The 27,910-nt window shown below is 40.4% G+C and overlaps 1 protein-coding gene and 1 long non-coding RNA gene across 4 annotated transcripts in view; one reads left to right on the top strand and one right to left on the bottom strand.

The window, feature by feature from the left end:
* The window catches only part of trpc5a (transient receptor potential cation channel, subfamily C, member 5a), a 56,114-nt gene that overhangs the window by 11,600 nt on the left and 16,604 nt on the right, over positions 1 to 27,910 (top strand). Inside the window, exons 1-7 of one of the 2 annotated variants that reach the window (XM_088426455.1) lie at positions 12,972 to 15,805; positions 16,105 to 16,146; positions 17,055 to 17,408; positions 18,207 to 18,323; positions 18,391 to 18,453; positions 18,519 to 18,656; positions 20,483 to 20,689. In XM_088426455.1, coding sequence (XP_088282581.1) covers positions 16,114 to 16,146; positions 17,055 to 17,408; positions 18,207 to 18,323; positions 18,391 to 18,453; positions 18,519 to 18,656; positions 20,483 to 20,689 — 912 coding nt within the window. In that variant the 5' untranslated portion in view covers positions 12,972 to 15,805; positions 16,105 to 16,113. Of the gene's footprint in view, positions 1 to 12,971; positions 15,806 to 16,104; positions 16,147 to 17,054; positions 17,409 to 18,206; positions 18,324 to 18,390; positions 18,454 to 18,518; positions 18,657 to 20,482; positions 20,690 to 27,910 lie in introns of those variants that run through there. The other variant, XM_088426446.1, reaches the window with a different exon arrangement.
* Positions 123 to 22,412, bottom strand: LOC148428843 (uncharacterized). Of its 2 annotated transcripts, none has more exons than XR_015867058.1 (4): positions 21,495 to 22,412; positions 19,367 to 19,472; positions 745 to 806; positions 123 to 481 (listed from the first exon to the last, which is right to left on the bottom strand). It is a non-coding gene; the product is annotated as an uncharacterized LOC148428843 (long non-coding RNA). The 2 variants fall into 2 exon arrangements; XR_015867059.1 differs by having other exon boundaries at positions 123 to 477.

The raw sequence follows: 27,910 nt of genomic DNA, 5'->3' as shown, positions 1-27,910 counted from the left end.
TATCCCTTTTGTAAACATATACACATTTCCTTTCTATAGATAATGATCTTATTTACAGTTACGACAGCAAGTGGGGTGGTAAAATGTCTTCTCTTTCAACTTCGTTTCAAGTTATTCCGATTATTAGAGTTGACACGGAGAATTTTGATAAAATAGCTTCATCGCAAAAATGTGAGTCACACAATGATAAATATGAAGTATGTAATGCCATATTGTTGACTAGGGATAGGACTAACATTTCTCATCGCAGCGCAACACAAAATCTTTTTTGAGGGGCTTGTTGAGCCACAAAAGCAATGAAATACACAAGAGAATGCGCTGGATGACAGTAAAACACGTCACCAAATGTGGTGAAAAGGCCAGCCAACACTTCAAAATAAATCTTAACATACCATACAATGTTTGGAAGCCAACACCTTTGAAATGCTTTGGTTGAAGTTCTTCACGGAAAAGCATGTCACAGCAACTGTGATAACTCTTTCTTAAAAAAAAAAAAAAAAAAAAAAAAGGAGAGCCAGAAGTTACCGGAAGACAAGTGACTTTTTGCAAAAGATCGTTTTTGACTCAGTCTTGCCTTTTTTCCAGTTTTTTATTATTGATATCCCTCACACATTTGTTGAAAGATGATTTAAAGATGATCAAATCTAGTTGCTAAGTGAAGGTCCACCTTCTATGTCCAACTCGTCAATAAACGAGCGTGTGTGTGCGTGTGTGTGTGTGTGTGTGTGTGTGTGTAAGATCCACCTGTCTCGCTGCTGTCCTCTGTCCATTCCTCTTCTCTTCACATTGTCCCGCTCGTCCACAGGCTGTAAACAAGATAGATGACCAATCAACACGACAGTATTTGTTGTTGCCGCTTCGCCGCTTACCAGCTCTTCCCACATGACTTATCACAACACGAGCCGTTCAGGTGGGAGCGCCAACAATCGGCTTTAAGATGATTACATTTCATAGCTGGGGAATTTGATGGCAATTTTTGGGGAACGGCATCTTTACATCAGATCCGTCCAAGCTTATATTTTAGCTCCTCTCTGTCCAGGCAAACCGCCAGCATCAAGGACATCTTGTACATTTCGGGTCGTGAACTTGGAAGAATGTGGAAACCTATTTGCTTAATTACCACTTTCTATTAATTATGATCCATCTGCAAGAAGACGTCATTATCTGTAGCGCACTTATGTTTTTTTTTTTTTTTTTTAATCATCCCTGTTTTCATTCTTAATGCTCAAAAACAGTACCAGCATTTCTCAAATTTAGCTTTTAGCAATCAGGTGCTTTTTACACACTTTGTTATACTTCAATAATACTTAATATACTTCAATAACTTTGGTTAAACCCTCCCCCACTTAAAAAAAAAACATAGATAATTAGATATTCAAAAGAAAAACCCAAGTTATTTAGGCCGCCATGTTGGCACAGGTTTACAGCGTCGGCAGCTAGCTGCTAACGGGACTATTGACTTCTCGAGATGCATGAGTTGCATTCAATTGCATTCAGATATTTCGAACTCAACAAAATGAATGGTAAATGCGAAAAGGACTTTCACTTATGGAGCGTTTTTCCGAACATTGAGATATATTCTAATTCTACATTTAAAGGGACAATGTGTAAGATTTAGACCGTTTTTCATTAAAAAAATAAAATAAATGATTATAAATTTCAAAAAATTATAGCTACGGACAATGGTAAATGCAGATCCTTCTGCTGTCCGTAATGAAAAACGGTCTAAATTTACACTTTGTCTCTTTAAGAACCTTTAAAATGATATGTAATTCATGGAAGTAGCTCAGAAATTGACAAAGTTAGAGCAAATCGAATGTTTACAAATCGGAATCCCTAGTTTGGAGAAAAACAAGTTTTGGCACATTCACCTTTCACAAGTGCGCATCATTTACTAATCCCTTGTTTTCATGAACTTTAATTACAATTTGAATCTTTTACCTACTGAGAAATGAAAGTCCCTTAAAGGGAGTATGTGTAATTTTTTGCATGCGCCCGTGGGAGCTTTGGGGGCATTGCGCTAAATGCAGCAATACACACGGACCTCCAGTTGTCCATAGCTATAACAGACATGGCGACCTCCGGAGGAGTGCCACCCCCTATGTAATATAATTTCATGTTACTGTAACTAGACACACGATTATATTTAAAACATACTGTTGGTCATTTACTTTTTCAGTGCCAAGCATTGTTGGAAATGGAAAGCTCTACTGGTCCAGTACATTTGGCATTTTCGCTAACGTTTCACAGCCAACAGAATATTGTGTGCTATGTAAATCCGGGTGCTGCCATTGAAAGATTGACTTTCATTCTTCAGCTACACTTGCATGTACGTAACAGTTGTGTTGTGTGGGAATAACTGCCATCAAGTGGATACAGATAGCACTACAGTGCTCAATTGGCTTATATAAAGGTAAGCAGTGGTCAAGTGTGTCAGCTACTCACCATAAAAAAACAGATTTTTTTTGATTTATTAATGTTATCACTATTTTAAAAGACGAAAATTCCCGTCCATGGCACTGAATGAGTTAAGAACACATGTATTTGTAAGTTTTAGAAAAGCATAATTTAACTGATTCATTTTTTATTAAAAAAACAGTGTCAATCTTACATATCGTCACTTTAAGGAAGTTGCTTTGATAGAAATCCCAAATTGGACTACCTGTATTTATTTTTTCATTTGCCGCGTTACCCACTGCCTAAATTTACCAAGCAGCAGTTAAATCTGGAATATTGAACTTATTTTCCCCCCACTTAAGGCACTACTCAGAAACGAACTCCAAAAACGGTGCGCAAAAGTTGCACGAAACAATAAAACACAAGAAAGCAGATGCTCCGAACTGAGATCTCTCATCGTTATTGATAATTTTATATTCTGTTTGAGTGCTTCATACTCCTTTCTTCCCCCACACCCCCTCCTGAATCCAATTACTGCACCTCCCTCAGCAGCCCATTTGTTCCTCAGGGATCAATAAAGTTTCCCCTAATCCAATTGAAAGAAAGGCGCTGTTGGGTTACGCATTTGGTTTACATGCGAGGCACTTGCAACAGCCGCTTATCTAAAGGCGTTAAAATTGAGGTAAAGATATTCTGGACCCATTTTTTTTCCTTTGGTACTGCGCCACCTTATAACCTACACAGATTTGACTTATTAGGGTTCCTCATTTTATGGTGAAGTGAATTAATGGTTGTCTCAATTGTAGTTGCCTCAACTTCAGATTTGTGGTAAATCGCAGATCAATCACAGCTAAAACTCTAATATGTGATTGAAGCTTTTAGGCGATTAGCAGTTGCAGACATCCAGGGAAGGATTTTACTAAAGAGGCAGAGGGAAACATGGACACTGTTTTTGTTTTTTTAATTCATTGACGATTTTATTTACGGCAGACAAAACTGTGCGTCAAAACTCGGTTATGTGGCTGACAGATTAATCATCCTTGAATGGTGTTAAAAAATTAAGATTAATACATACAATTTTTAAGTTACTACCCATGCTTTTCCTTCATTTTTTGGGGAAAAAAAAGTGTGTCATATATTTAGGGAATTATGGTATATATTTTCCAGCCTTACAAGGTGTGATGGAAAAATGTTTGGGCAGGCACACTATTTGTGATTTTTTTTTCACACAATTTGACTCTAGGACTACGAGACATGGTCCAAAAATAAAATATAGCCCCACCTCCAACGACCGTTTGGGAAAATCTATGGCTTATTCTGAAATTTTCCATGGCCCGCATGTCCCTGTATTGGCCCTGGAGAAAAAAAACAACAAAAAAACATTGCTCTACCTATGGTATTCGTACACCTTGCCTAAATGATGCACTTAAGTAGTTCATAACTATGGTTTAGGCTTTTCATAAACCACCCATCCAGCATTCTGCCACTGGGGCAAAAAATCAATTTCCAGATTTAGCTCATTTTCAATTCTTCATCTCATAAAATGACGAATTCGTCAAATAAATTCAATGTATTGTCTTCAGAAATAGGCGGCCTGGTGGGAGAGTGCTTAGCATGTCCGCCACACAGTGCCCAGTCGGAGGTGGGGGTTGATTCCAGCTCAAGCCTAACTGTAACGTTTGCATGTTCTCCCCGTGCCTGCGTGGGTTTTCTTGTCTAACATTCCTTCAGTCTAACTTCCTCAAAATTGCTCTTAGATATGGATGTGAGTGTGAATTATTGTTCGTAAATGTGTGCCCTGCGATTGGCTGGAATACAGAACACTGCCCGAAGACAGCTGTGATAGGCTGCAGCGCCCCCCGCAAACCGTATGAGGATATTGGAGATAATGGATGGATGGATGATTTCCCAAATTTCTTTATTATTCTCTATCATGATTCTGACGTTATGTACAACATCTGTAATGTCCGAAATCTGAGGAATAACTTCCTGCCAGAATTTAAACAAAAGCAATCAAATGTTTTTTTATCGGTCATTTGCCGCCAGCTCATAGGAACACAATCGTGATTTGCATTGTGCTTAGTCTTTTGATGAACGCCTGCAGTTCATCAAATTAGATTTTTTCTTGCGGTGAAAGGCTCAAAGGCAAACTCTGACAATTGGACTCAAAGAGCCGTCAAGCTCCACAGATATGTTTCATTGTGCTGGCGCCGATGCTCTTTTCCAGCTCGATGAATGAGCCTTGCGAGCTACAAAAAGCATCGCCATGGAAACGAGCGTGGAGGCTTACTTCAAGTTGTACAACTTAGGATGAGAGCATCATGAAGGGAAGTGGTTGGGAATGAAGACTGGTTAAAAGCAGCCGCACGCTGAGCGTAAACGTTGCCGTCGAAGCGATTGTTGCCCGTGTCGTCACCGAGCGGAGACGAGATGCTGACGCGGGAAGCAAACGCGTATTTGTTTGAGCGCTTTTATTTATTTATTTATGTTTTTCAAGTAGTACATCACAGTGAGCCGCACTGTGGCATTTAATTTAGGCCAGAGTAGGGAAATCAATATCCCATAGAAGGTCCCGTTTGGAAGCTTTGCAGTTGAATGTATTCAAGCCCGCAATCATAACTTCTGTGTCTGACTTGGCAGAATAAATAAAGACATGTCTGCAGTTTTTTTTGTATGAAAAAGACAAGAAAAAAGGAGACGGATGACTCAGTAGAAAGAGTTGAACGTGACAAAGTTAATGAAAAAGACCACCCAAAAAAAAAAAAGTTGGTCCCAATGACACACTGGCCCCTAACAGTGGTCACAGATATGAAATAATGTTCTGTGGCTTAAAAGCTATAAAAAGCTCATATATTAAATCTTTTGGTGATAAAAGGTTGGGATCAATTGTGGTTATGATTAAAAGGCCACACTCATCTTTTACTCTGTTTAATGAGCTTTCGAGAAAGGACGTTATTTGCAATTGGGAGATAAATGTCCAATGAAACCCCACCATGGAAATTTGCCTTGCTATGACCTGATTCATATCCTTTGTATAGCAGTGGTTCTTACTGCACCCGAGGTATATGAACATACAGAGGAGACATGAAATTCTAACACAATTTCTGCAGTATCATAATCTATTATGTTTTCTGATCCATGACGGGATCCATGTATTTTTCTTTTTTTTAAAAAAAGAGCAAATTAATTGGAACATGACACAACTTCTTGCTCAGTAGTGTTATAGTGAATTCTTCAAGGGTCCACATTACACCATACTCGGGCTGCAGATTATGGCCAGAATAATAATCACAATCATTTTGGTCAATATTGAAATCACAATTATTTATCACGATTATTCATTATGTGAGGTCAAACATGTCTATTTATTGCCCTTTTTTTTAAACAAGCAGTATATAAAGTAGGCATCAATGCTTGATACTTAAAAAATAATAATAATAAACTAAAGTAAATAAATAAAGTCAATAATTAAAACAAATTCAACCCCCAAGACATTGCAAAAATCTTATATAAATAATATAATATAAAAAATAATGAAAACAAATGGCACACAGGACAAGACAGCTAACTTACTTGCTGAGTGCAAACCAATGAAAAAAAAAGCCTACTTAGAACCAAGCACATTATTTACTTTTAAGCAAATTTTAATCAATTAGCGGTCAAAATGTTATTTTCGGTCATTTCAAACCGAATTTATTCCAATTTATTCCAACGGATTTCTCTAAAAGTGTCTTAATTGACAGCTAGCACTGTATATATTAGGTATCAGTTGAGAAACTCAACGCCACTTCACACTGGTAAATATTATATTAGGGCGAGAAAAGAAGATGCTTTTGTCATGCAGACATGTGGAAAACACTACCACCTGGTGGTAGAATGGCAAAGTGCTCGATTGGACTTGTAATCAAAAAAAGTGCTTGACTTTTTAAATGTCAATATCACCGGGGATCAGCTTAAAGTAATCGTGGCAGCCAATATCGTGATCGCGTTTAAAATTCGATTAACTGTGCGGGCCTATTTCACCATGATTTTTCTTGAATTATTTTCATCTTTATATGGTTATGTGGCAAATTGCTACTCTTACATAACTGTAGCTTTTCCAAAAATCTATTTTTATCCATCTAGAGGTATAAAAAAAAAAAGGGAGCGTCTGCTTCCCGTTCGGATTGAATCGACTTCTCAAGGCGCACATCAGAGCTCTTCACGGCCCATGAACATGTCCGAGCGACTTTACCGCTGCCGGCGCTCGGAGATCTTGGCCGCATTGATCCGAGTCAAAGAACCCGCACGCGGGACGAAAACCGGAACGAGCCGCTTTCACAAGGATAGCGGCGCCGTTTCTGGCTCACTTTGGAACCCCGACGCTTAATTAGATTGCATCCCGTGACGTGGTTCGCATTAAGCCGGCGTCAACGGAGAAGATACACTTTCAGCTGTGACAGATCACATTTATTCCCACCAGAGGGGAACAGAAGGTCAAGTGTTGTCTTCAGTGTTCTCATCTAAAGAAGACGCCGACACAAACGCTAACGTTTGACCGCAGGGCGAGCGATGCCAGCCATGTTCTAAATTTGGAAACGCGCTATGAAGTGACAAGTGGCGGATTGGATCAATTAAAAACAAACAAACAAACAAGGCACCCCCCTAAGCCTCATTAACAAATGCAGCACTAATTGTGCAGACCCCCCCCCGGCCTCATGGCGTCCTCAGCGGATCCATTTGAATGACGGGTGGCCCACTGTGCCCCCCGCCCCCAACCGTTACAGGAATACAGGCGCTCTGATTACGTCACATGATCCCACGCCAGACGCCTATTTGAATATTAATAGGGCCATGTATTCTATGGCTGGATTCCAATCATGTCGACGTGGCGTGCCAGATGTGTCACAGCCCGACACCTTGTCACGGTCATCATCAGGACAAATCTGCCGGGAATTGTGAAATAACGCCAGTGTTCGGCTTGTATTGGTTCAGCCCCTCCCCTCTAAAGATTTGATGAGTTTCTAAAATGTTAAATGACATTAAACCTGTGCTTCTCAATTGTATTTTGCCCCTCTCCCCAGGGAAAAATTTACGCACCACCCGACTATAAATAAGAATACAGTACTATCGATAGAAATTGTATCCTTTTTAACTCATTAACAAAAGAAAACAGCCTTTGAAAGCCACTTTGAACAACTGTTAAGTACTTTTTACAGCGTATATACAGGTTAAAGGTTAGTCTTAAGCACTGCTTCTTAAATAGTGTGGCGGGCCCCCATTGGGGGGTGCGGATGACCCCAGGGAACAGGCTTTGTTTTAGTCATGTGAAGTGTATTTGCAACACAATAAGATTTTCATCAAGGTTTTTTTAGTTCAACTACTTTTATGCACTTATTATATTTTTTTTTCAGTTTCAGACGAGGCTGTAACCCGTATAACGCTGTAAAAAATCATTAAGTTGTTTAAAGTGTATTTATATTGCTTTTTGTTAATGTTAAAAAGGATACAGGTTTGGGTATACATACAATTTTATACTGGCCATTATATTATATCATATATTATTATATTACATCTTATATGGGCCAGTTGTGGCCCATCATTCACATTTTAGCAGATCACGGCATATTACTAAAGTTAAATCTACTCAGTCATCAATTTGTTGTGTACTGAAATAATACTATGATTTAAAATGGGCTTGGTTTCCCCAACACATCGGCACAAAATGGCCTGCGACAAAAATGAGTTTGACCTTCCTGGTTTAATTAGTAAAATGAACATCAATAACGTGGCCCTTAAGTCTTTCTATTTTCCTGTGTGTGGCCCTCAGAGGAAAAAAAAAATAGTCTTGTTAATTTGAGGTTGGCACACAACATCTGGCTTTAAAAAAAAAAAAAAAAAGAAACTCATGGATGGCAGTGAATGAGTTGATAAAGGGATGTCAATTAAATGTGTCATAAAAATCTGATTCATTCAGAATAGACATATATTCAAGTAATTGTTAGTTGAAGCCCTAATGACCTTTGTAATTTGTATTCATACATTTATTAATGGCCGAGTATGCAGCAGGAAAATTTGTAGCGCACCCAAGTAACAGGAGGGTGAAGTGACCTGGGTCAAGGCGTTCTTGTCTTTTTTACCTCAAGGCGCGGCTGGTTGTCAGGCGTCGCTCATGAATATTAACGCTTCCACCGAAGCCACGTCGCGCTCATGTACTCACACTTATTAAAGCATGTGAGGAGGAGGAGCGGAGTCTCCATCTGTCTGCTTGCCTGCCTTCACTTCCATCATCATTTTAAACGTCCCCCCCCAACGCCTCTCGCTGCCTTCAAGAACATTTTGCCCGCTGTTCTTTTAAGCGATTCCGCTGAACTTTTTGAGGCGCTTCATCTTCATCCATTCTTTAAGACTTCTCCTCCCGCTCGACGTTTGACTGCGACCCGCGCACGCAAACACAACACACAAGTCGCCACCTTAGACGGAGAGCGTGCCTGGGAACTACTTAGTAGTGTCAGATCAAAAGAAGTCATCTAACATCTGCTTGCTGTCTTCAAGGCTTTCTCGCCACACGCGCACACACGGAATAAAGAGTGCTTGGGAAGATGAATTCGCTTCCGGTGGTTGACTTTGTTAAGTCGGGCCAACAATTCATTATTTTGGTTTTCTTAATTTTTAACTCATTCACTCCCAGCCCAGCCCATTTCTTTCTTTATTTATTTTTTTTGACGAATAAAGCTGTCCAGGGCAGCAAATGAGTTCATTTATTTGTTAAATGGATATTTGATGTCTGCCAATAGTAGTAAATGACGAATAAGAATGTCTATGGGATTGAATGAGTTCAACTTCGGCCATAAAATAACCCGGCCGGTTGGGAACTTTGTGAAAATCGTGGATGACGATGTTACGAAAATGAACACATTGACATAAAGCTTTTAAAACAGTTTTAAAGGGGATCTTTTATGAATTGATTCACCATTTCTTGTTTTCAGTCTTAATATGTCTATGAAAGGCTAACTATTTAGTGTACCACAAGATGGCCACAAAACTTTCTTAAACTCATTTATAATTAGATTAAAAACAGTCTGCAATAAGATGTAAATACTTATTTCGGTAAAAACGTTTAATTTGTTGATTTTTTTTTTAAATTAATCGATGAATCGGGTCTATAAATAACATGTTGACACAGTTCAATTCTGCCTTATGGTAAGCTGTATTTCATTCCATCAAAACTGAGCATTGCCAAAAAAATCCGCGGCCTAAAATTGATAGTGCAGGAAATATATAAACATAATTATGATTCAGGTATTGGTTTAGTCTGCAAAATGCCCAAATAATAGTAAAAAAAAAATGTTGATCATTGTTTTGCAAATGATGTATTTGCTTTCATGGAGGACTACTCATTTCCTGAAAATATTTACTGCTGAAGCTGAAATTTCAAGCAAGAAAATTTCAAATTAAAAATCCATCTAAATGATTGACTATCAAGAATAAAAATGTGTTCCTCAATGAGATGTCGATTCATAGATTAATTGTTGTATCCCGAGAATAGTCATTTATGTGGTGCGTTCCGCTGGTCATAGTAAATGTATGTCTTGCTAGGAAAGCACAGTACATACCGTCAAACTCCTCAGCTTTCAGCTTCGTTCATATCATGTTTAAGAAACGTCCCTTTTAGAAACGAGTATTACGGGACTAACGGCTCGTCAGAAAGATGAGATTCTGCCTTACGGTCACTGTCTGAACGATAGAGTCTACTGTGAGTAGATAGTTGTTAGCCGCATGACTCTTTTGAGGTTCACTTCCTCCTGTAATGAGCCAGGGATTCGAACGTGCGCACTTATGGTCACAGGCCCGCCATGTTAACCTTTAACCTGCTGCAGCAAGGGCTCATGGCAACCCTCACTACTGTTACCATGGCGACGGCTGTGTCTCCTTCAGTCATGACCAAGTATCACTCGAGACAGGCGTGTGTGCGCACACACAAACGCATTTACACATGGTGTTAATAATGTAAGGGTGTTACTTTCGTAGAAAGACAGGTACACATTGCCGACGTGATAATAGCTAATAGCGTTTGGGGAGATTCCCATCATGCGAGTAAGCGCACTTGTGTGTGTTTTCTTACCCCGACCCTGCGGATCAAATCAGAACATCAGAAAAAAGGCGCACATTTGTATGCAAAGCCGCATAACGTGTCGCCATTAAACATGGGAATGTGGCCAATTAAAAAGACTGATGTAGCGCAGCAAATTCAATTATAGCATTTTTTACGTCATTCTCGACCAGTAAATCAAGGACGGAAAAGAATGAAGGATGGAAAGGAAGGAAGACAGGAGGGAGGGCAAGGAAGGGAAGATGATTGAACAAAAGGAGGAAGGGAAAAATGAATGAAAAGACAGAAAGAGAAAGAAAGAAAGAAAGAAAGAAAGAAAGAAAGAAAGAAAGAAAGAAGGTAAGATGGAATGTACGATTATTAAACAAAAGACAGAAAAGAAAGAAAAAAGACAGAAGGGCCAGAAGGAACGAAAGATGAATGAAAAAAGGAAAACAAGAAAGAATGAAAGAAAAAGAAAAAGAACGGAAGATGAAAGAACAAAAGGAAGAAAAGAAAAAGACAGAGAATGAAAGAATGAAAGTACAAAGAAAGTGAAAAACAAAGAAAGAAAAAGAATCAAAGGAAAAAAGTCAAGTCAAGTCAGTTTTATTTATAAAGCGCATTTAAAATGACCAGTCAACCGAAGTGATGTACAATAAAAAGAAAAAAAAGAAAGAAGACAGAGAGAAGGGCAAGAAGGAATGGAAGATGAAAGAAAGAAAGAAAGAAAGAAAGAAAGAAAGAAAGAAAGAAAGAAAGAAAGAAAGAAAGAAAGAAAGAAAGGGTAGTCTTGCCACTTGCGCAATACGTGCAAGTGTCATTTTCTTTGTGGGCTCAAAGAGGAAAAAGGCAGCAGAGGAATTAAAGAGTTATGAAGGAGGGGAGAGAGCGAGATAAAGCGAAGGTGAGGTGAGGAGGAAACCGAGCGAATGATGCAAGATGGACCAAGACGGCGGCGGGCAGATGGCAATGATGAAGGGGGGGGACGAGATGGGGAACTAAGTTCGGGGAAAGCCCAAAATTATCCAAAGGATGAGCCAAGGGCAAAATGGCCAGAAAACTGAGACAAAAGGAGGAATTTGGGGTTTTTCAAGAGTGGGGGCATGGAAGGATTAGCGCGCGAGCAAGGAGGACGCTCCCCCAGGAGTGTCGGTAGCGACGGGGTTGTGATATCTTCAGTTCCGCTCGCGGCCTCGTCTTCCCAAATGCCTTTCGGTTCTAAATTTAGAGTGTTACACAACAAAAGGGTTGCATCATCTGCCAACATACTTCTTTTTTTTTCCCGCTCGAATTCGCTTAGCCGTTCTCATCTCCTGGCTCAGCTCGTAAAGGTGTTTGTTTGTAATTAAGTGGCACTGTTAAATAAAGGTCGGGAGAAGAGGAGACAAGTCTTTGGAGACGCGTCAATGTCATTTTTATTTATTCGCTTGTTTGGGTGGAATTTGTTATCTTGCGCGCGGGACAGAGGACAGACAGGACGCTACGGGGACTCACTTGTAAAGTGCTATTTGGCGCCATGGGCGATTTGCCATACATTTTTCCTCTGCCCCTTTATATTCTTAAATCAATCTCTTTGAATTCTTTTTCGATTGAAAGAAAGAAAGAAAGAAAGAAAGAAAGAAAGAAAGAAAGAAAGAAAGAAAGAAAGAAAGAAAGAAAGAAAGAAAGAAAGAAAGAAAGAAAGAAAGAAAGAAAGAAAGAAAGAAAGAAAGAAAGAAAGAAAGAAAGAAAGGAAGAAAGGAAGAAAGAAAGATGATTCTAAAATTTCAGGAAGAAAAAGATGACAAGGACAAAATGAAGATAAAATCAAGGAAGAAAAGATGGATTAATAAAGAAAGCAGGGCAGGAAGGAAAAGATGAAAGGACAAAAAGAAGAAAAAAGAAAGGAGGAAAGAACGTGGATTAAACAAAGAAAAAGAAAGTAAGGAAAATATCAAAGAACAAAAAGAGGATAAAAGGGAGGAAAGAAAGGCAAAAGGATGATAAAGGACGTTAGGAAGAAAGGACGAGAATTAAAGAAAGAAAAAGAAAGGACAAGATGGAAAGACAAAATGAAGCTAAAAGGAAGAAAGGAAAGAAGACAGATGAATAAAGAGAGGCAGGAAAGAAAAGAGAAATTGACAAAATGAGGATGAGGGAAGGAACGATGATCACTAAACCAAGAAAGAAAGATGGAAATTAAAAGATGAAAGGACAAAGAGGATAAAAGAAGGAATGAAAGGTTGGATAATTAAAGAAAGACATGAAGAAAAAGGAGGAAGGGACAAAATGAGGAGGATGACAAAGAATGAATGAAGAAATGTGGGAAAGAAAGGATGAAAGGACAAAACTAGGATGAAGGAAAGAAAGAAAGAAAGAAAGAAAGAAAGAAAGAAAGAAAGAAAGAAAGAAAGAAAGAAAGAAAGAAAGGAAGAAAGGAAGAAAGAAAGATGATTCTAAAATTTCAGGAAGAAAAAGATGACAAGGACAAAATGAAGATAAAATCAAGGAAGAAAAGATGGATTAATAAAGAAAGCAGGGCAGGAAGGAAAAGATGAAAGGACAAAAAGAAGAAAAAAGAAAGGAGGAAAGAACGTGGATTAAACAAAGAAAAAGAAAGTAAGGAAAATATCAAAGAACAAAAAGAGGATAAAAGGGAGGAAAGAAAGGCAAAAGGATGATAAAGGACGTTAGGAAGAAAGGACGAGAATTAAAGAAAGAAAAAGAAAGGACAAGATGGAAAGACAAAATGAAGCTAAAAGGAAGAAAGGAAAGAAGACAGATGAATAAAGAGAGGCAGGAAAGAAAAGAGAAATTGACAAAATGAGGATGAGGGAAGGAACGATGATCACTAAACCAAGAAAGAAAGATGGAAATTAAAAGATGAAAGGACAAAGAGGATAAAAGAAGGAATGAAAGGTTGGATAATTAAAGAAAGACATGAAGAAAAAGGAGGAAGGGACAAAATGAGGAGGATGACAAAGAATGAATGAAGAAATGTGGGAAAGAAAGGATGAAAGGACAAAACTAGGATGAAGGAAAGAAAGAAAGAAAGAAAGAAAGAAAGAAAGAAAGAAAGAAAGAAAGAAAGAAAAAAAGAAAGAAAGAAAGAAAGAAAGCTTTCATGTGAAGCCAGATGAGGAAAGCATGAGAGGCTTGTGAGAAGAATACGAGATGCTGATGAACAGGACAAAGTTGAAGACTCAAAACGAGTCGGGGCGGGGAGGGGGGTACGCTCCCAGCCCAAGATCTCATTGGACGAGAGCGAGGGAGGAGAGGGAAGTGGAAAGAAAGTTTGATGAAGTGCGGGAGAGATGGGGAGAGGGCAGCGGGCGATGGAGCCGAGGTAGATAATTGGCCCTAGCGATGCTGTGAAAATGGAGGGCAGATGATGCGCAAAGAGATCAAAGGGAGGTGTCAATAGAGCTCTAGTGCACATCTGTGATGTCACTGCACAAAAAATAAATAAATCAAAGAATTCCACCACTCGTCATCCTCATTCCACAGACACACTGGACACACAGTACATTTCCATCCAAACTCCTTGATAATGCAACGGTTCGAAACAAACATTCTTGTTACATTTTTCTGCTTTTACATACAATTGCACTGTATTTACATGTCATATTGCATTTCACTTACATATATCTATGTTCAAAATGCATTTTTTGCAGATATTTCCTGCAACATTTAGTTCTTTGGCTCAAAGACTTTTGTCAATTACAAGTCCTACAATGCTTAGCAAGAACTCTGCATTATGGGAATCAGGCTAAACCACTCAATGAAGTCATTGAAAGGCTTACAAATGTCACAATTTGTCCGCTAGCACCCCGGTGGTTTTGGGGTCTCAACACAAAAAATTCTATTGCACCCTTATTGCGAGTTGCCGTTGAAAGAATTGATGTAAAAATTATGAGAAATGCATGACAAAACATCTGGTTTTCAATAAGTCCGAAACGGACAGTATTTTCAATTTTTAATGACAGTAAATGAGCCCGAAATGGGCTAAATTTGAAAACTAAAAGCTGAACCTCTCGACCTCCAGTTTGCAAGCATTTAAAAGGGAAAGCAGGACAGCAGATTGAAAGTCGTTATGTTTGGACAATCCATGCAATATTTTAGCCTCCAAGTGTTTTTATTCATATGCTTTTCCTTTGACATCACACCAAAAACATCTAAAAGCCCAAGTTGGGTCAAAATTTTAAGACCATATCGGTTTTTTTTAGAAATTTTATGTATCAAAATCTCCATTGATATCTGTGACCACTTAAGAATTGACAATAAAACAATCAAACGAGTAAACAAATATCAAATGAGTAAATAAATATTTATTAAATGTATTTTCTGCACTGTAAATTTAAAAAAAAGTCAATTTCTTGAATGAAGGGAATGGCATTCAATCATATTTTAAAAAATCAGTTATGGGAATAATCATTAGCTACAGCCTGAGCTCGTCGACAACAGTTGGACTCATGAGCATCTACGTAAGAACTTGTTTGTTGTAATTAAGTCTGATGCGAGGAGTGTGCAGCTCCCAATTGGTCAGAATCATCAATATTTATAAACAGAAAGCAAATCGGGAAGGAATTAAGCCATTTAGTGGCAAAGTAGCAAATTCATAACAAGGACCCGTAACCACATGTCTTTATGTCCAATCATTTTTGTGCTACAAACTTTTAAGATAGTAATACCACAACTAAAAATCTTATTGACAAACTTAAACACCTAACAGGTTGCAAGGACTAAGTTCACTTTTTTTCTCTTACTGTTTTGCAAGGATTCCATCCTCATGTTTTATTTACAGACAGAATCTCATTTTAAAGAAAACGAGGATCCTTGAGCTCAATTTTAGATTCCGTACGAAGATTTTATCCAACAACCGCCGTCAGACCTAGCAAAAAACACTGTCTTCGCTGGTGTGTTGGTTTCACGAGCAACAGCACCGCTTCAGCATTTACGAGCTACCGTTCCGACAAGTCACGGACAAGTCACAGAGAGCGACATTCCAGGAGAAAGAGCGAGCGATGGAGCGAGATCAGAGGCAAGCGGCGAGTTTATCTGCATTGCTGTACGACGCATTGTAAAGCCGTCAGCATAAATAGTCCCGCAGCGTGCAGATTTTCCGTGAATCTGCATTCTGTGCCGGCAGCCGGCCGTCAGTCACCGTTCATTTAGAGAGCGCGCTGGAGTTTCGCAATCCAGCAGACGTGTGCAGATCTTAATCTCTTTAACTTTGCCGCAGAGAGCGCGACGCGTTTTCAACATCCCGACTGCGGGAAAGACGCACGCGGCTTGTGGAAATATGATCGCCGTCAACAGAGTGACAATCAGTCCGGGAGGTGAAAACAAACGCTCGTAAGGTGCTCAATTCGATGGCGCGCAAACATCAGCAGCCTTGGGAACCTCACTCCATTCTAAGTCTCTTGAGGTCTACTGCAAGAAGGCAACCTAGAACCTACTCAATTAGTGACATCCCTTATGCTTTGATTTTTTACCTTGATTTATGACTTTTACGGCTTTCAATTTGCAGAGTGCACGAGGATTACACATTAACGCTGCGCACTAACGACGCGCTTATGCTGCAGAACGAGCTTAATATTTATTGTGTGAAATGTGTGAGGAGTTGCTAATCTGGTGTCTTGTCTCCCTGCCAGAACGTCCAAATGAATCCCATGACTCAGCTCTACTACAAGAAGGTGAGTTGGACCACGGGAATGTCCAAAGGCCCCAAATGTCACCGGCTCTGGCAAACTGGTCCGATAAAAGCTCCCAGAAGGGGAAGGAAAAACTCAAAAACCCCAATTTGAGGAAAATCAGAAACCTTCAGAAGTGACCACAGGTGGGAGGAGCCCCCTTCCAGGCTCAACAGGTTGAAGTGGAGGCTGCGTGTACCAAATACAAACAAATACAGATTGACATGAAACCATTTGTTTTATTAATGGTGTTAACGTCTAAGCATTTCGCTTATATAGCACTTTTTTACCTTAAGTACTCAAAAAGCTCGACACTGACTACTCATTTTACCTACTGATGGTACAGCATCAGGAGCAAGAGGGGGTTCACTGTCTTGGTAATGAACAGTTGGACAAGGGATACACACAAAGCCCACAGCCTCTGGCTTGGGAGATGACCACTCAACCAAATAGACAACACAAAGAATAAAAAATAAAAATAATTTGCACGTCTATCGTCCAAATCTGAGATTCAAGGCTGAGACAACGAAAACCCGTCGAATTTTCACCAATACCCATGTTACGCAACCACCTTTCTCAGATAAATTTACATTTGAAATTAATAAGTTGCGGCACGCAAAAGTAGTGCTTGTCTTTGTTTTTCCTCGTATTATTGGGACACCCATAAGCTTTGCATGGTGCCGTTTTAGCAAATTCCGAGATTAGAATCCTGTACGAGGTAGTACCAATAGCGTTCCAGGCCTCCGAGCTCCGGGAGTCCACTTTAATACGGTTATTTCTGAGAACGCTCAAAACTCTGTTTGTCTATCGGGCAAATATTTACTTCCAAACAGACACGCAGACGCTTTTGCCAGAGCAGGTCACAAATGCGACACGGCAGGTTGGGCTCACGTTGTTTCTGTTCCCTCAAGGCGACGTACTCGCCGTACCGCGACCGCATCCCGCTGCAGATCGTGCGGGCTGAGGTTGAGCTGTCGGCAGAGGAGCGCGCCTATCTCACAGCGGTGGAGAAGGGCGACTACGCGGGAGTCAAACACGCGCTCCGCGAGGCCGAGGTTTACTACAACATGGACGTCAACTGCCTGGACCCGCTGGGCCGCAGCGCTCTGCTCATCGCCATCGAGAACGAAAACCTGGAGATCATGGAGTTGCTTCTCGACCACGGCATCCATACCGGCGACGCCCTGCTCTACGCCATCAGGAAGGAGGTCGTGGGCGCCGTGGAGCTGCTGCTGTCGCACCGGCGGCCGAGCGGCGAGAAACAGGTGCTTACGCGCGGATTAACGACGATCGCGCTACGCTCTCGAGCGCGGCTCGATCTCGTGCTTGCCGGCCGCGGAAACTGCAAGGATGAGCGGGCGGAGGCAAGGCGGTAGAGGTTTGATAAGGAAAGGAAAGACATAAAATGGAAGATGACAGGGATAAGCGCAGATTGAGAGAGGAGGAATAGGAAGGGAAGAGAAAGGGTAGACGCAGATGAGGGAAGGCTCTTGCGCCCTTTGATGTGAGAAGTGTGTATGTGTGCGCGTGCACGTATGCAAATGCGCATCTATTTTTGCTGGGAATGTGATGAGCAAAGAGAAAAAGAAACTTTCTGTACTTTACTGTCAAGGGACTGAATGTATGTGTGCAAGATTGTGCACGTCGGGTGCCCACCGGGGGCAGCTGTTCTCACACTCCTTATCACATCCAGCGAAAAGTGCTAGATGAGATAAGGAACGAGAGGATTTGTCTGAGAGACGAGCGGGGGGGGGGGGGGGGGGGGGGGGGGGGGCTGACGGGAAGCGGCGGGTTAGACGAGGAGAGCGGCGGCGAATTGGAAAACGTCAAATACGGGATGAGAAGAGGGTGCGAAGAGGACGACGCGGGATGCAGACATGAGGAGAAAGTGGGGCAGGAGGAAGAGGAGGAGGAAATGAAGCGAGCGGCAGAAAAGATGAAAAGTACGAGCGGAGGCTTGGCGCTCCCTCGGAGAGATGAAAGAGTCCACGCGTGTCTTCCCCTACTCATCCATTCGGCGAGCCGGTCACACAAGACGCTGTTGTGCCAATAACCCTTTGCAGGTTCCCTCGCTGATGATGGACAGCCAGTTTTCAGAATTCACCCCCGACATCACTCCCATCATGCTCGCTGCTCACACCAACAACTACGAGATCATCAAGCTGCTAGTGCAGAGGAAGGTAACGGCAGTTCAAACGCCCTCAGCAAACCGGCGACCGCCATTAACTGACTCATGGAATCTCCCAGGTCACCATTCCCAGGCCGCACCAGATCCGATGCGACTGTGTGGAGTGCGTCTCGAGTTCAGAGGTTGGTCGCGGTACAAATTCGCCGACTAAAAGCCGTGTTGGCGACATACTATTCCTGATGTGCAGGTGGACAGCCTTCGACACTCGCGGTCTCGACTGAATATCTACAAGGCGTTGGCGTCGCCGTCACTCATCGCGTTGTCCAGCGAGGATCCGATTCTGACCGCCTTCAGACTGGGCTGGGAACTAAAAGAACTCAGCAAGGTCTACTTTGTTTGACCATTATCATCAGCAGGGTCAATTTGGCTTCAACTGTGTCGCACAATTCCTCATGCAAAGAGGTGCTTCTCAAAAAACATGATCCGGGAGTGTGACATGAAAGCACAAACGAAACTTGTGCAAAAAACTGTTTAAAAAAAGATGCACGACATGCTTTCAATTTCTCTGTAAACATTCCTTACATTGCGCAATAAATAAATAATGATAGTTTACTCAGCCCTTTGTTCAAAGGAAATTAGGGGTGGAACAAACTCAAGTACCGTATTTTCCACACTATAAGGCGCACTGGATTATAAGGTGCACCTTCAATTAATGACATATTTTAAAACTTTTTCAATCACAATATAGTAATACTCAAAGTAATAACAATAATAACTCTCAATAGCATAATAACTCAATGTCAATATGAGCAACCTTGTTCAACTGTAAACACACAAAAGAAACAGGTAAAGCTCAATTTTATCAATTCATTCCCCATCTACGAATCGCAATCTCAATATTGATCCATGTATAAGGCGCATCTGATTATAAGGCGCACCATCAGCTTTTTAAAAAAATTAAGGCTTTTAGGTGCGCCTTATAGTGCGGAAAATACGGTAATCTTAATACCTTGATTCATTAAGTACTTTCATGCAATGCATGTCAGTAACATGCAGTCAACACGGTGAGAAGGCCAACTTTAAAATAAACCTTACCTTGAAAACAAGTCATCAATGGCTTTTTTTGGAGTAGATCCTGGCAGTATGTCGCTGTGTATAGGCTGACTGATTTCGTCATAGACATCAACAACATTATGTTGTCCTGAAATCAAGTTCAATTGTTATTACTGCTAATTAAGGATCCTTAAAGACTTAATTATGTATGTATAATAATGTGTAATAATATGTAATAACATAATGTGTAATTATGCATAATACGACACCTATTGAGTGATTAGTGACAACTCCAAATTAGCGGCTAGCAACAACTAACAGCGCTATATGTTAGCAACATTAGCGGCAAGCAGCACTCAATTGCTCCATATACAGTAAATAGGTCAGACCCATCAGTTTACTTTTCAAAGGCAGTTTGATAGATCTCAATGACTAAAATGACACCGTTACTGTTCCTACTGATCACTTTTTACAAATAAGGCAAATGTTGTTTTAGCCAGTAAAATTCACTACTTTGTCTTATATTGTCTTCTGTATTTGTAAATGCTCTTTAACCAGGCAAAAGTATATTTTTTTTTTTCTGAATACCCGATAACTCGATAGATTTTACAGTTGGATATCTGAATACCGAAGTATTCAATATCTGTAGCCCTACAGAAGATTGCTGAATGCCATAGCCTACTGTATTGCTACATTTTAATATAGTTTTTTACATGTACTGTACATCAAACACTGGGCACAATAAGGTGAAGTGCAGTTGTAAATCAATGGAGATACCCGAGGACTCAGAATGGCACAACCGTAACGGAATTCAATTGAAAGGGTAAACTATCGAGTCTTGAATTGGGTCACCAGCCGCAGCCCAAGGCGGATCATGTTTTCTAAGAACCACCTCAAGGATAACTTGAGCAGTGATCCTCAAACATTGTGCCAAAGTACTTTAGCGATCCGCAAGAGATCCCCAGAACATCAGTTTCCCTCAAGTGGGCAAAAAAAGAAAAATATTTCCATCAAATCAAGCATCTTTGATTATGTATTGTATTCTGATAGGCAGAACTATCATACCAAGTACAGCTCAAAAAAGGGTCTACTGTAGATTACTTCATTTGAGAATACTTTTATCGGACCGCGCAATTAACAAGGACTTCATCTCTGCAGGTGGAGAACGAGTTCCGTCAGGAGTATGAGGAGCTGTCGCAGCAATGCAAACGTTTCGCTAAAGATCTTCTTGACCAGGCCAGGAGTTCCAGAGAGCTGGAGACCATCTTGAACCACCGGGACAACGACCAGAGCGAAGAGCTGGACCCCCGTCAATGCCATGACCTGGCCAAGCTCAAACTGGCCATCAAGTACCACCAAAAAGAGGTGTGTTAAACTTTGTTGACACAGCTGATCTTTCTTTGTAGTAAATATTCATGGGCCGAAAACTGGGTTGACGGTTTACCGTGGTGTTGAAAAGGTTTCAATACCCGCTAATACCGTCTAAAACTAGTTTGTGTGTATAAACTAATAATAATAAAAAATATGCAGAATTTTAATGATGTCGCAAACTTCTGGGAGATGATTAGACAAAGCTTTACCAATCAAAATCAAGCCATGAAGCGTAACAACCTCCGTGCTCTCATTGGATCTTAAAAGATAGCTCTCAAATGTGACTTCAACTCCTTTTGGATCAATAACACAAAATGATGCTCCTGCTAGTCGAACACACTACTTTTCAGTATAATTTTGAGGGTTGCAGTTGATAATTTTCAAAATAATTTTGAAAATATAGCACATCGGTATTTTAGAGAATTATTTTCAAAGTCTAGTGTACCTCACAGTGGACATGTGTGAAAGTGCGGTGCAGTTTGGTGATACGTTATCACTAGTGCTTGCAGGGTTGACTTAACAAGCTGCCTCTGAAAATAATTAAATGGCAATCATTTATTATTTTATATGATGTTTTTAACCTTGAATAGAGGATAAGGAGGCGCTATTTGTCTTTAAAAAAATAGCTTGCACGTGACAGGGCAGTGTCTTGTGTGGAGAGGAATGTGCATAGATGCTAACATTAGCTAGTGATTAGCGATGCTAAACAAGGACATTCGCGATCTTTTTGTATGCTAATTATTCACTTAGCATGAGTATGCACTTAACAGAAACGATGTACAGAAAACACAAAACTTACAGCCATTGTTAAGGAAGTAACAACACAAACGCGATGTTCTGCTGGAGATAAGTCAGCTGCAGCAAGTTCTTCTGAATAAGCACGGCCTTTATACTCGATTCACGCACAGCGACTTCCTGTTTGCGCCTCCAAAATAAAGTAAACAACGGATACTGACTGCACAAAACATACGTGTGTGTTTGTAGGCGTGAATTTGCACACGCAAACTACATCACTTCCAAAACATTCCTCAACAAATATTACTGTGGGCAGAGCAAAAAAAGAATGTTACATTTATTCTTTTATACTTATATTGTACCAAATATTCAACATTTTGTTAAAAAATAAATAGATTGCGTTCAATGGAGGAAAAAAATAGAGCTGTGATTTCAATACAGTGATAATGTGAGATTCTTGCTCAAGGTTATCGTACCGTCAGATGCTTAGTAGTAAAAAAAAGAGAAGTTTACAGCCCAAATAAGTTAAGTCAGCTCCTTTCCTCCAGTGCAGTGCTTGGGAATCACTGATCTACATATGTAGAATTGGCACAAGCAATAACACTGCAGACAAGAATATCTTTTTGTGCTAGCGCAGCATGAAGAAAGGAAAAAGGAGACTTGCTGAGGACTGAGTACGATAACAAGCTGCGGCCGGTGCGCGTCCATACAAAGAAAAACGAGGTTTAATGGGACAGAAAGAGGAAGAGAAAAACGGAGAGCTTGGGGGATCAAGCGAGCGAGAGGGAAGATTTAACGGCGTGAAGGGAAGGCGCCCAAGGCATGTCTTGGTCTGTCAGCCTGTTTCTCACCGCCGCCGCCGCCGCCGCCTGCAGCTTCCTCGGCAGACGGCTGCTGCCAGACAGATGAAAGCAGAAAGACATGATGGCAGCAGAGGGATGAGGCTGGTGGGCGACGTTGGAGCAGCCAGTGAAGAGCGTGATGGAGCTCTCGAGTGACGGGAAAGGAAGTCGGTCATTAGTGGAAAAATAAACATTTGTACAGCAGAGACAAGAGCGCTCTGCCTGGGTTTATTTGTCACCTGAGAAATCAGCGTGAGTGAACGTAATCTCGGGTAAATGAAGTGAAGATGCCGTTCTTAACCCATGAGGCGCCTTAACCCCTCCGTGTCAATTTCGACCCGATTCGGGCCATTGATCTAGACACATCTAACAAAAACCATTTTAAAACACTAGGAGGCGAAAATTGACGAGATGATCAAAACATGTTCAAAACGGGACCATAAATTCCTAAATGCTTGCAAATTTATTTATTTGATGGTAAAATTTACACTAGGGACCCGTGTAACCAATAAATTATCCCTATTATAAAAATGTTGAAACTAATAATAAAACAACATATTTTCAACACATCATCAATAGCTTGGGGTCTAACTGTAGATGTAACATTCATTTTTTTTTCAATATTTTTATGCATTTTGTCTAAAACAACAAGGAATAAATACAAAATATGTATTATATTCCCCAAAAAAAGGTTCCAAGAGGAATAATTAAGATGATGATATTATTTGGTAGCTCAATAACTCATAACATCACTGATGCAATTTTATTTTTGGAGCAATAACAGCATTTAAAAAAATGTGCAATATAATCCTCTGGGACCATAAATGGTTCCCATTATAAAAGTGTTTAAATAATTAATGGAATATTATTTGCTTTCAACATATCAAATCTTTTGAAAATCAGACCTAACATTATATAGATTTTTTTTTTTTTGCTGTTTTTGTCATAATAGTCACAGCTTTTATTCATGGAGTAAACATATTTTTTGCCTGCCAAAAAAGTTTCCTAGTGGAATAATTGATATAATTCTACTAGGGCCTTAGGCAGGTCAATAAATTATAACATCACTCCTTTGATGCAATTTTATTTTGGGCGCAATGACAGTGTTTTTTTTATTAAAGAAGAAGAAGAAGAAAAAAAAAGCACATTTATAACCCTTAGGGATCAAAAATGGGTCCCATTATAAAAGTGTATAAATAAGTAATGGATTTTTTTTTCAACATATCAGATGTTTTCAAAAATATCGTTTCTAACATTACACATCGAGATTGTAATATATATATTTTTTATGTTTTATGCTGTTCTTGTCAGAACAACCACTCAAGGAAAAAACGCAAAACATATTTTTCCCAAAAAGTTTCAAAGTCGAATATTTGAGAATTTTGAGATTCTATTTATTTTTAACAAATGGTGGTGTTTTCTGAACTTTTCCGGGTCAATAATTTACAACATCACTGATTTTTCATGCATTTTCATTTTTGTAGCAATGTCAACGTTTTCACGAAACTCAGACTTTAAGGAGGCCAGTAACAGCACTGAAACCATAAAGAAGTATTTATATTTAATCAGCGTGGCGTGCTGCCGTCAGGAAGCAGAGGTCGAGACAGAGACAGATGCGCGGCGGGAGAGGATGCGGGCGGGACGTCTCGTGCCGTCGCCATGACGACGGCAGATGTTGGTAAACAGACGCCTCATTAGCTCGGCTTGTACTCGGTTATATACCCTGTCGTGAGGCCTAATCTGGTTTTTGCTCGCACGCCGGCTCGTCAAGATGGAATATTATATGACGAGCCCGTTTTGAGCCCCCTCCCTGGACGCGCGCGGCGCTTTCACCGTCTTTTACCTGCTGCCGCCTGCTTTCATTTGAACGCCTCCGTTTCGGATCTTTGTTTTATTTGTATGTGAGCTTGTGATAGAGGTCGCGTTAAGTGCCGCCATCCCGGGCCTTTACGCAACGCTGAGATTAGATGCGCAGGGTACGCTTTTGTGTCTCTTTTGTGTTTTGCATATACCTGAATATGTTCTACGTAACCATGCGGAGGATGTTTCAAATACGCTTTTTAATGCTGGGGTGGATGCTCCATTATTCCTCGTGTTGTAACAGCCAACAAAATGGCCACCAGCGTGCATTTTATTGCGATTCGAATTAAACATACGATATTAAACATAAAACATGTGGCTCTGTTCAATGGCAGCTGGACAAATTGCACATAACCATTTCACAGTCAGCGAGCGGCATAACATTGCGGCCTCTCGTTTTTCTTTTCAGAAAATGATTTTTATGCACTCCTTATTGTCCAGCGTCTCCAGTCTGGCCCAACGATGGACACGCTGCAGCAGATTAGGAGGAAAAACAAACAAACAGACAAACGAAAACATCGCATCGATTTTTGACCTCAAAATATTAGTCATCCCATCTACACTTTTATTCAGCAAAATCTAACAAATTCAGCAAACATTTTTGCCAATTTCGCCATGTTTGTTTTGATCTCTCAGATCACGTCTCGTTTTTACTCAAGATCTCAATGTCGTGAGATTTTGTCTGCAGGATCTCGTTAGTGGAAAAAAAAACGCCTCCTAAAAAGTGTTATCTTTTGGCCCAACACAACGTCAACTCTGCACGTAAAGAGGCGAAAACGAAGCACTTTGGAAGCTCGAGAATAGGAACAAAACAGACATGTTGACGCTAAACAAACAAACACTCAAAAAAAGTGGAATTTTCAAGTGAACTAAGTTATATTAGTGGTTGCAATATGAAGATGATGAAGACGGATGCTACATGTGCTGGGGTGGGCAATTCCAGGCCTCAGGGGCCGGTGTCCTGCATGTTTTCCTGTTTCCACTCTCAAACACACCAGATTCAAATGCTTAGGATTATTTTCAAACTCCAGCAGAGCCTGTTGATGAGCTAATGGTTAAATCAGGTGTGTTAGGGAGAGAAAACTGGAAAACATGAAGGACACTGGCCCTCAAGGGTCGGAGTTGCCCACCCCTGCTACATGTGAAAAACGCAGTCTCGTCTTTGAAAAAGACACTGATTAGATAATTACGTAATTTGTCTCAATGCAGGTAAAACTGCATTTTATACACATAGCAAGTGGATAACTTTAGGATAGCGACGGTGGGACGAACGCTGACAAAAAGGCTCACAATGACACCGTGAACAATATGGACTATGTTTTATTCATGCTCTGGTTGTACGGGCTGTGCCTTTAACCTTCAATAATTAAGGCGGTCATGTGGATGAACGCAGCGGCGCGATAAACATCTCACACACGCGAGAGCAAGTCAGGGGGCAAAACGATGCTGCATTTACGCCACCGGTACAACCGTAATTGTCTTTTTAAATGCAAACGTTTTGGTCCCCGCCCTCGTGTCCTCACTTGAGAACTCGCTCATTTTCAGCGTTTAACCTTCATTTAATCTACCATCCAACTTTGTTGCACGTGCGTAAGTCGAAACTGTGTAATAATTCTTTGATAGTTAGCTGTTTAACTATTCATGAGGGGCGAATGAGTGACTTTGTGTCGACACGAGTGTCTGCATTGCATATGCGTGCACATATTCAATAATCAAACAGCTTGAAGGAAATCAGAGCGCGTGCTAGGCGGTTTTTTCATGCAGCGCTCTCAAAGTAATCACAATGCGGCTCGACTAACAAATGACCGACTGCGCAAACAAGCTATGTTCACCTTTGCATTTTAATCCCAAATTGGAGCCGGTGTTAGCATAGCCTTGGTTTAGCTTCTTACATTGTCATGTGGTGAAAGCAGATTACATCAGGCCTAATTGAGTTAGCCAGAGACACATAGCATAGCCTCGGTTAGCATTTTGCTCGCTTGAGAGGTCAAATGGCTCTGCAATCAAATTAGCTGGAAAGATGCTCCGGCTCCATCAGGGATGTGGCAAAGTACGACTTAATTCGGCCCAACTACCATTTTAATTGTCAGGAGTCCTATGGAGAGTCAAAGATTATTATTATTCTTTTCTCTGTAATCGGTTATTTAAAAGCTATTCTTATTCATGGGACTTTTGGCTCTTTAGATGGTTCATCCGTGAACCGTTCACTTAGAAAAAGGATGCACCCATACTTTTGGTCATAATGTTTGGGGAAAAAAAGTGCTTCTTGTATTTGGGCAATTGCGTTATATAATTTAGGAGTGTCAGATTAACAGATTAATTGCGAACGATTAATTACAGTAAACTGTTATGTTTTCAATTGCATTACTATCATTTCTAATCTCAAACTTTGTGCTTTCTGTATGGCAGTGCTTCTCAAATAGAGGGGCGGGCCCCCCTGGGGGGGCGCGAGGTGATGCCAGGGGGGGTGTGGATGATCCCAGGAAAAAGGCTTTGTTTCTGTCATGTGGAATGTAATTGCAATAAAGTATTAATTTTCATCATTTTCTTTTAGTCTCAGGCACTTTGGTGCACTTGCTTCGTTTTTTCCGTTTTAGACTAAGCTGTATAAACGCAATAAATATAATTAACAGTTGTTGAAAGTTGATTTATATTGCGCTTTTCTGTTGTTAATGTTAAAAATGATACATGTGTAGGTATTCTTAAGCAATTTTCATCAATAATAATCGAATTTATAGCCCGTGCATCGACTGGGGGTGGGGCGCGCAAAAAGTTTTCTTATTTCTAGGGGGGGCTTGGCAAAATATAGTTGAGAAATACTGCTGTATGCGGTTTACCGTATTTTCCACACCAGCAAGTTACACCATTTATGGGGTGTATTTTCGTATCCAACCCATACATAGGGCACACTAGGTAAATTAACAGATATACGCTCAAACTTATGGTTGGCAATAAAAGAAAACGTACCTAATGTTCTCTGAATGGTTTATCACGGCCAATTTACATGCTATACATACTACGTAATGTCCTCTCATTGGTTTATTGCTACCAGCATACATACGTATTATGTAACGTTCTCAGTGTTGCCAGCATATGAACTGTGTATTCTTTCCTATACAACCCTGTGTTGGTGGGAAATGGAACAAAAGTCGCTGAATAACATTTGAAATATTTTGGATTGTAGGGCGCAATGTCAACACAAAAAATTCTATGGCACACAAACCAAGTATTTTACACGATGAAAATTCTCGTCCATGGCACTGAAAGTATTAAAAGGAACGTTTTAATTTTGGTGCAGAATTTAGCGAGATTTACTGTCAAAGCACATGATCTGCTTTCGCCATTTGATTGATGTATGAGCCTCGAGTTGACCTATCTTACATTAGATGTTTTTCTCTCTTCCTACAAAATGGAAGAGTTGTTTTATTCTTGATGGTTTACGGTTAACCAATTCCATTGACTGAAAATGTCCTGGAAATGAAATGGCTGCGTTAGCGCAGGAGATGCTGAGAAGCATGTTTTTTCCCGTCTTCCTCATGCAGAATCAATCTCGCGTTTCCTTGTAAGGAGCTAACTGAGTGAACGAGCTTGCTCAGCAAGTAACCGAGGAACGTCAAATTAAGAGTTGGTCCGGGCCCCACTCAGCAGGTTAACACTAGTCATCAGAACTCTCCACTGGGAGTTGACTTAAAAGGTATTTGGGTCGACTTCCCACTCAGCTCATTTCCTCACTTGGGACGACTCCCCGGAGTCAAAGGCATGACGGCTGGATGCTTTT

Source organism: Hippichthys cyanospilos, chromosome 1, assembly GCF_059441005.1.
Source record: "Hippichthys cyanospilos isolate Australia breed blue-spotted pipefish chromosome 1, RoL_Hcya_1.0, whole genome shotgun sequence".
In the NCBI taxonomy this organism is placed as follows: domain Eukaryota; kingdom Metazoa; phylum Chordata; class Actinopteri; order Syngnathiformes; family Syngnathidae; genus Hippichthys; species Hippichthys cyanospilos.
This window is presented reverse-complemented; position numbering and strand designations above follow the sequence as displayed.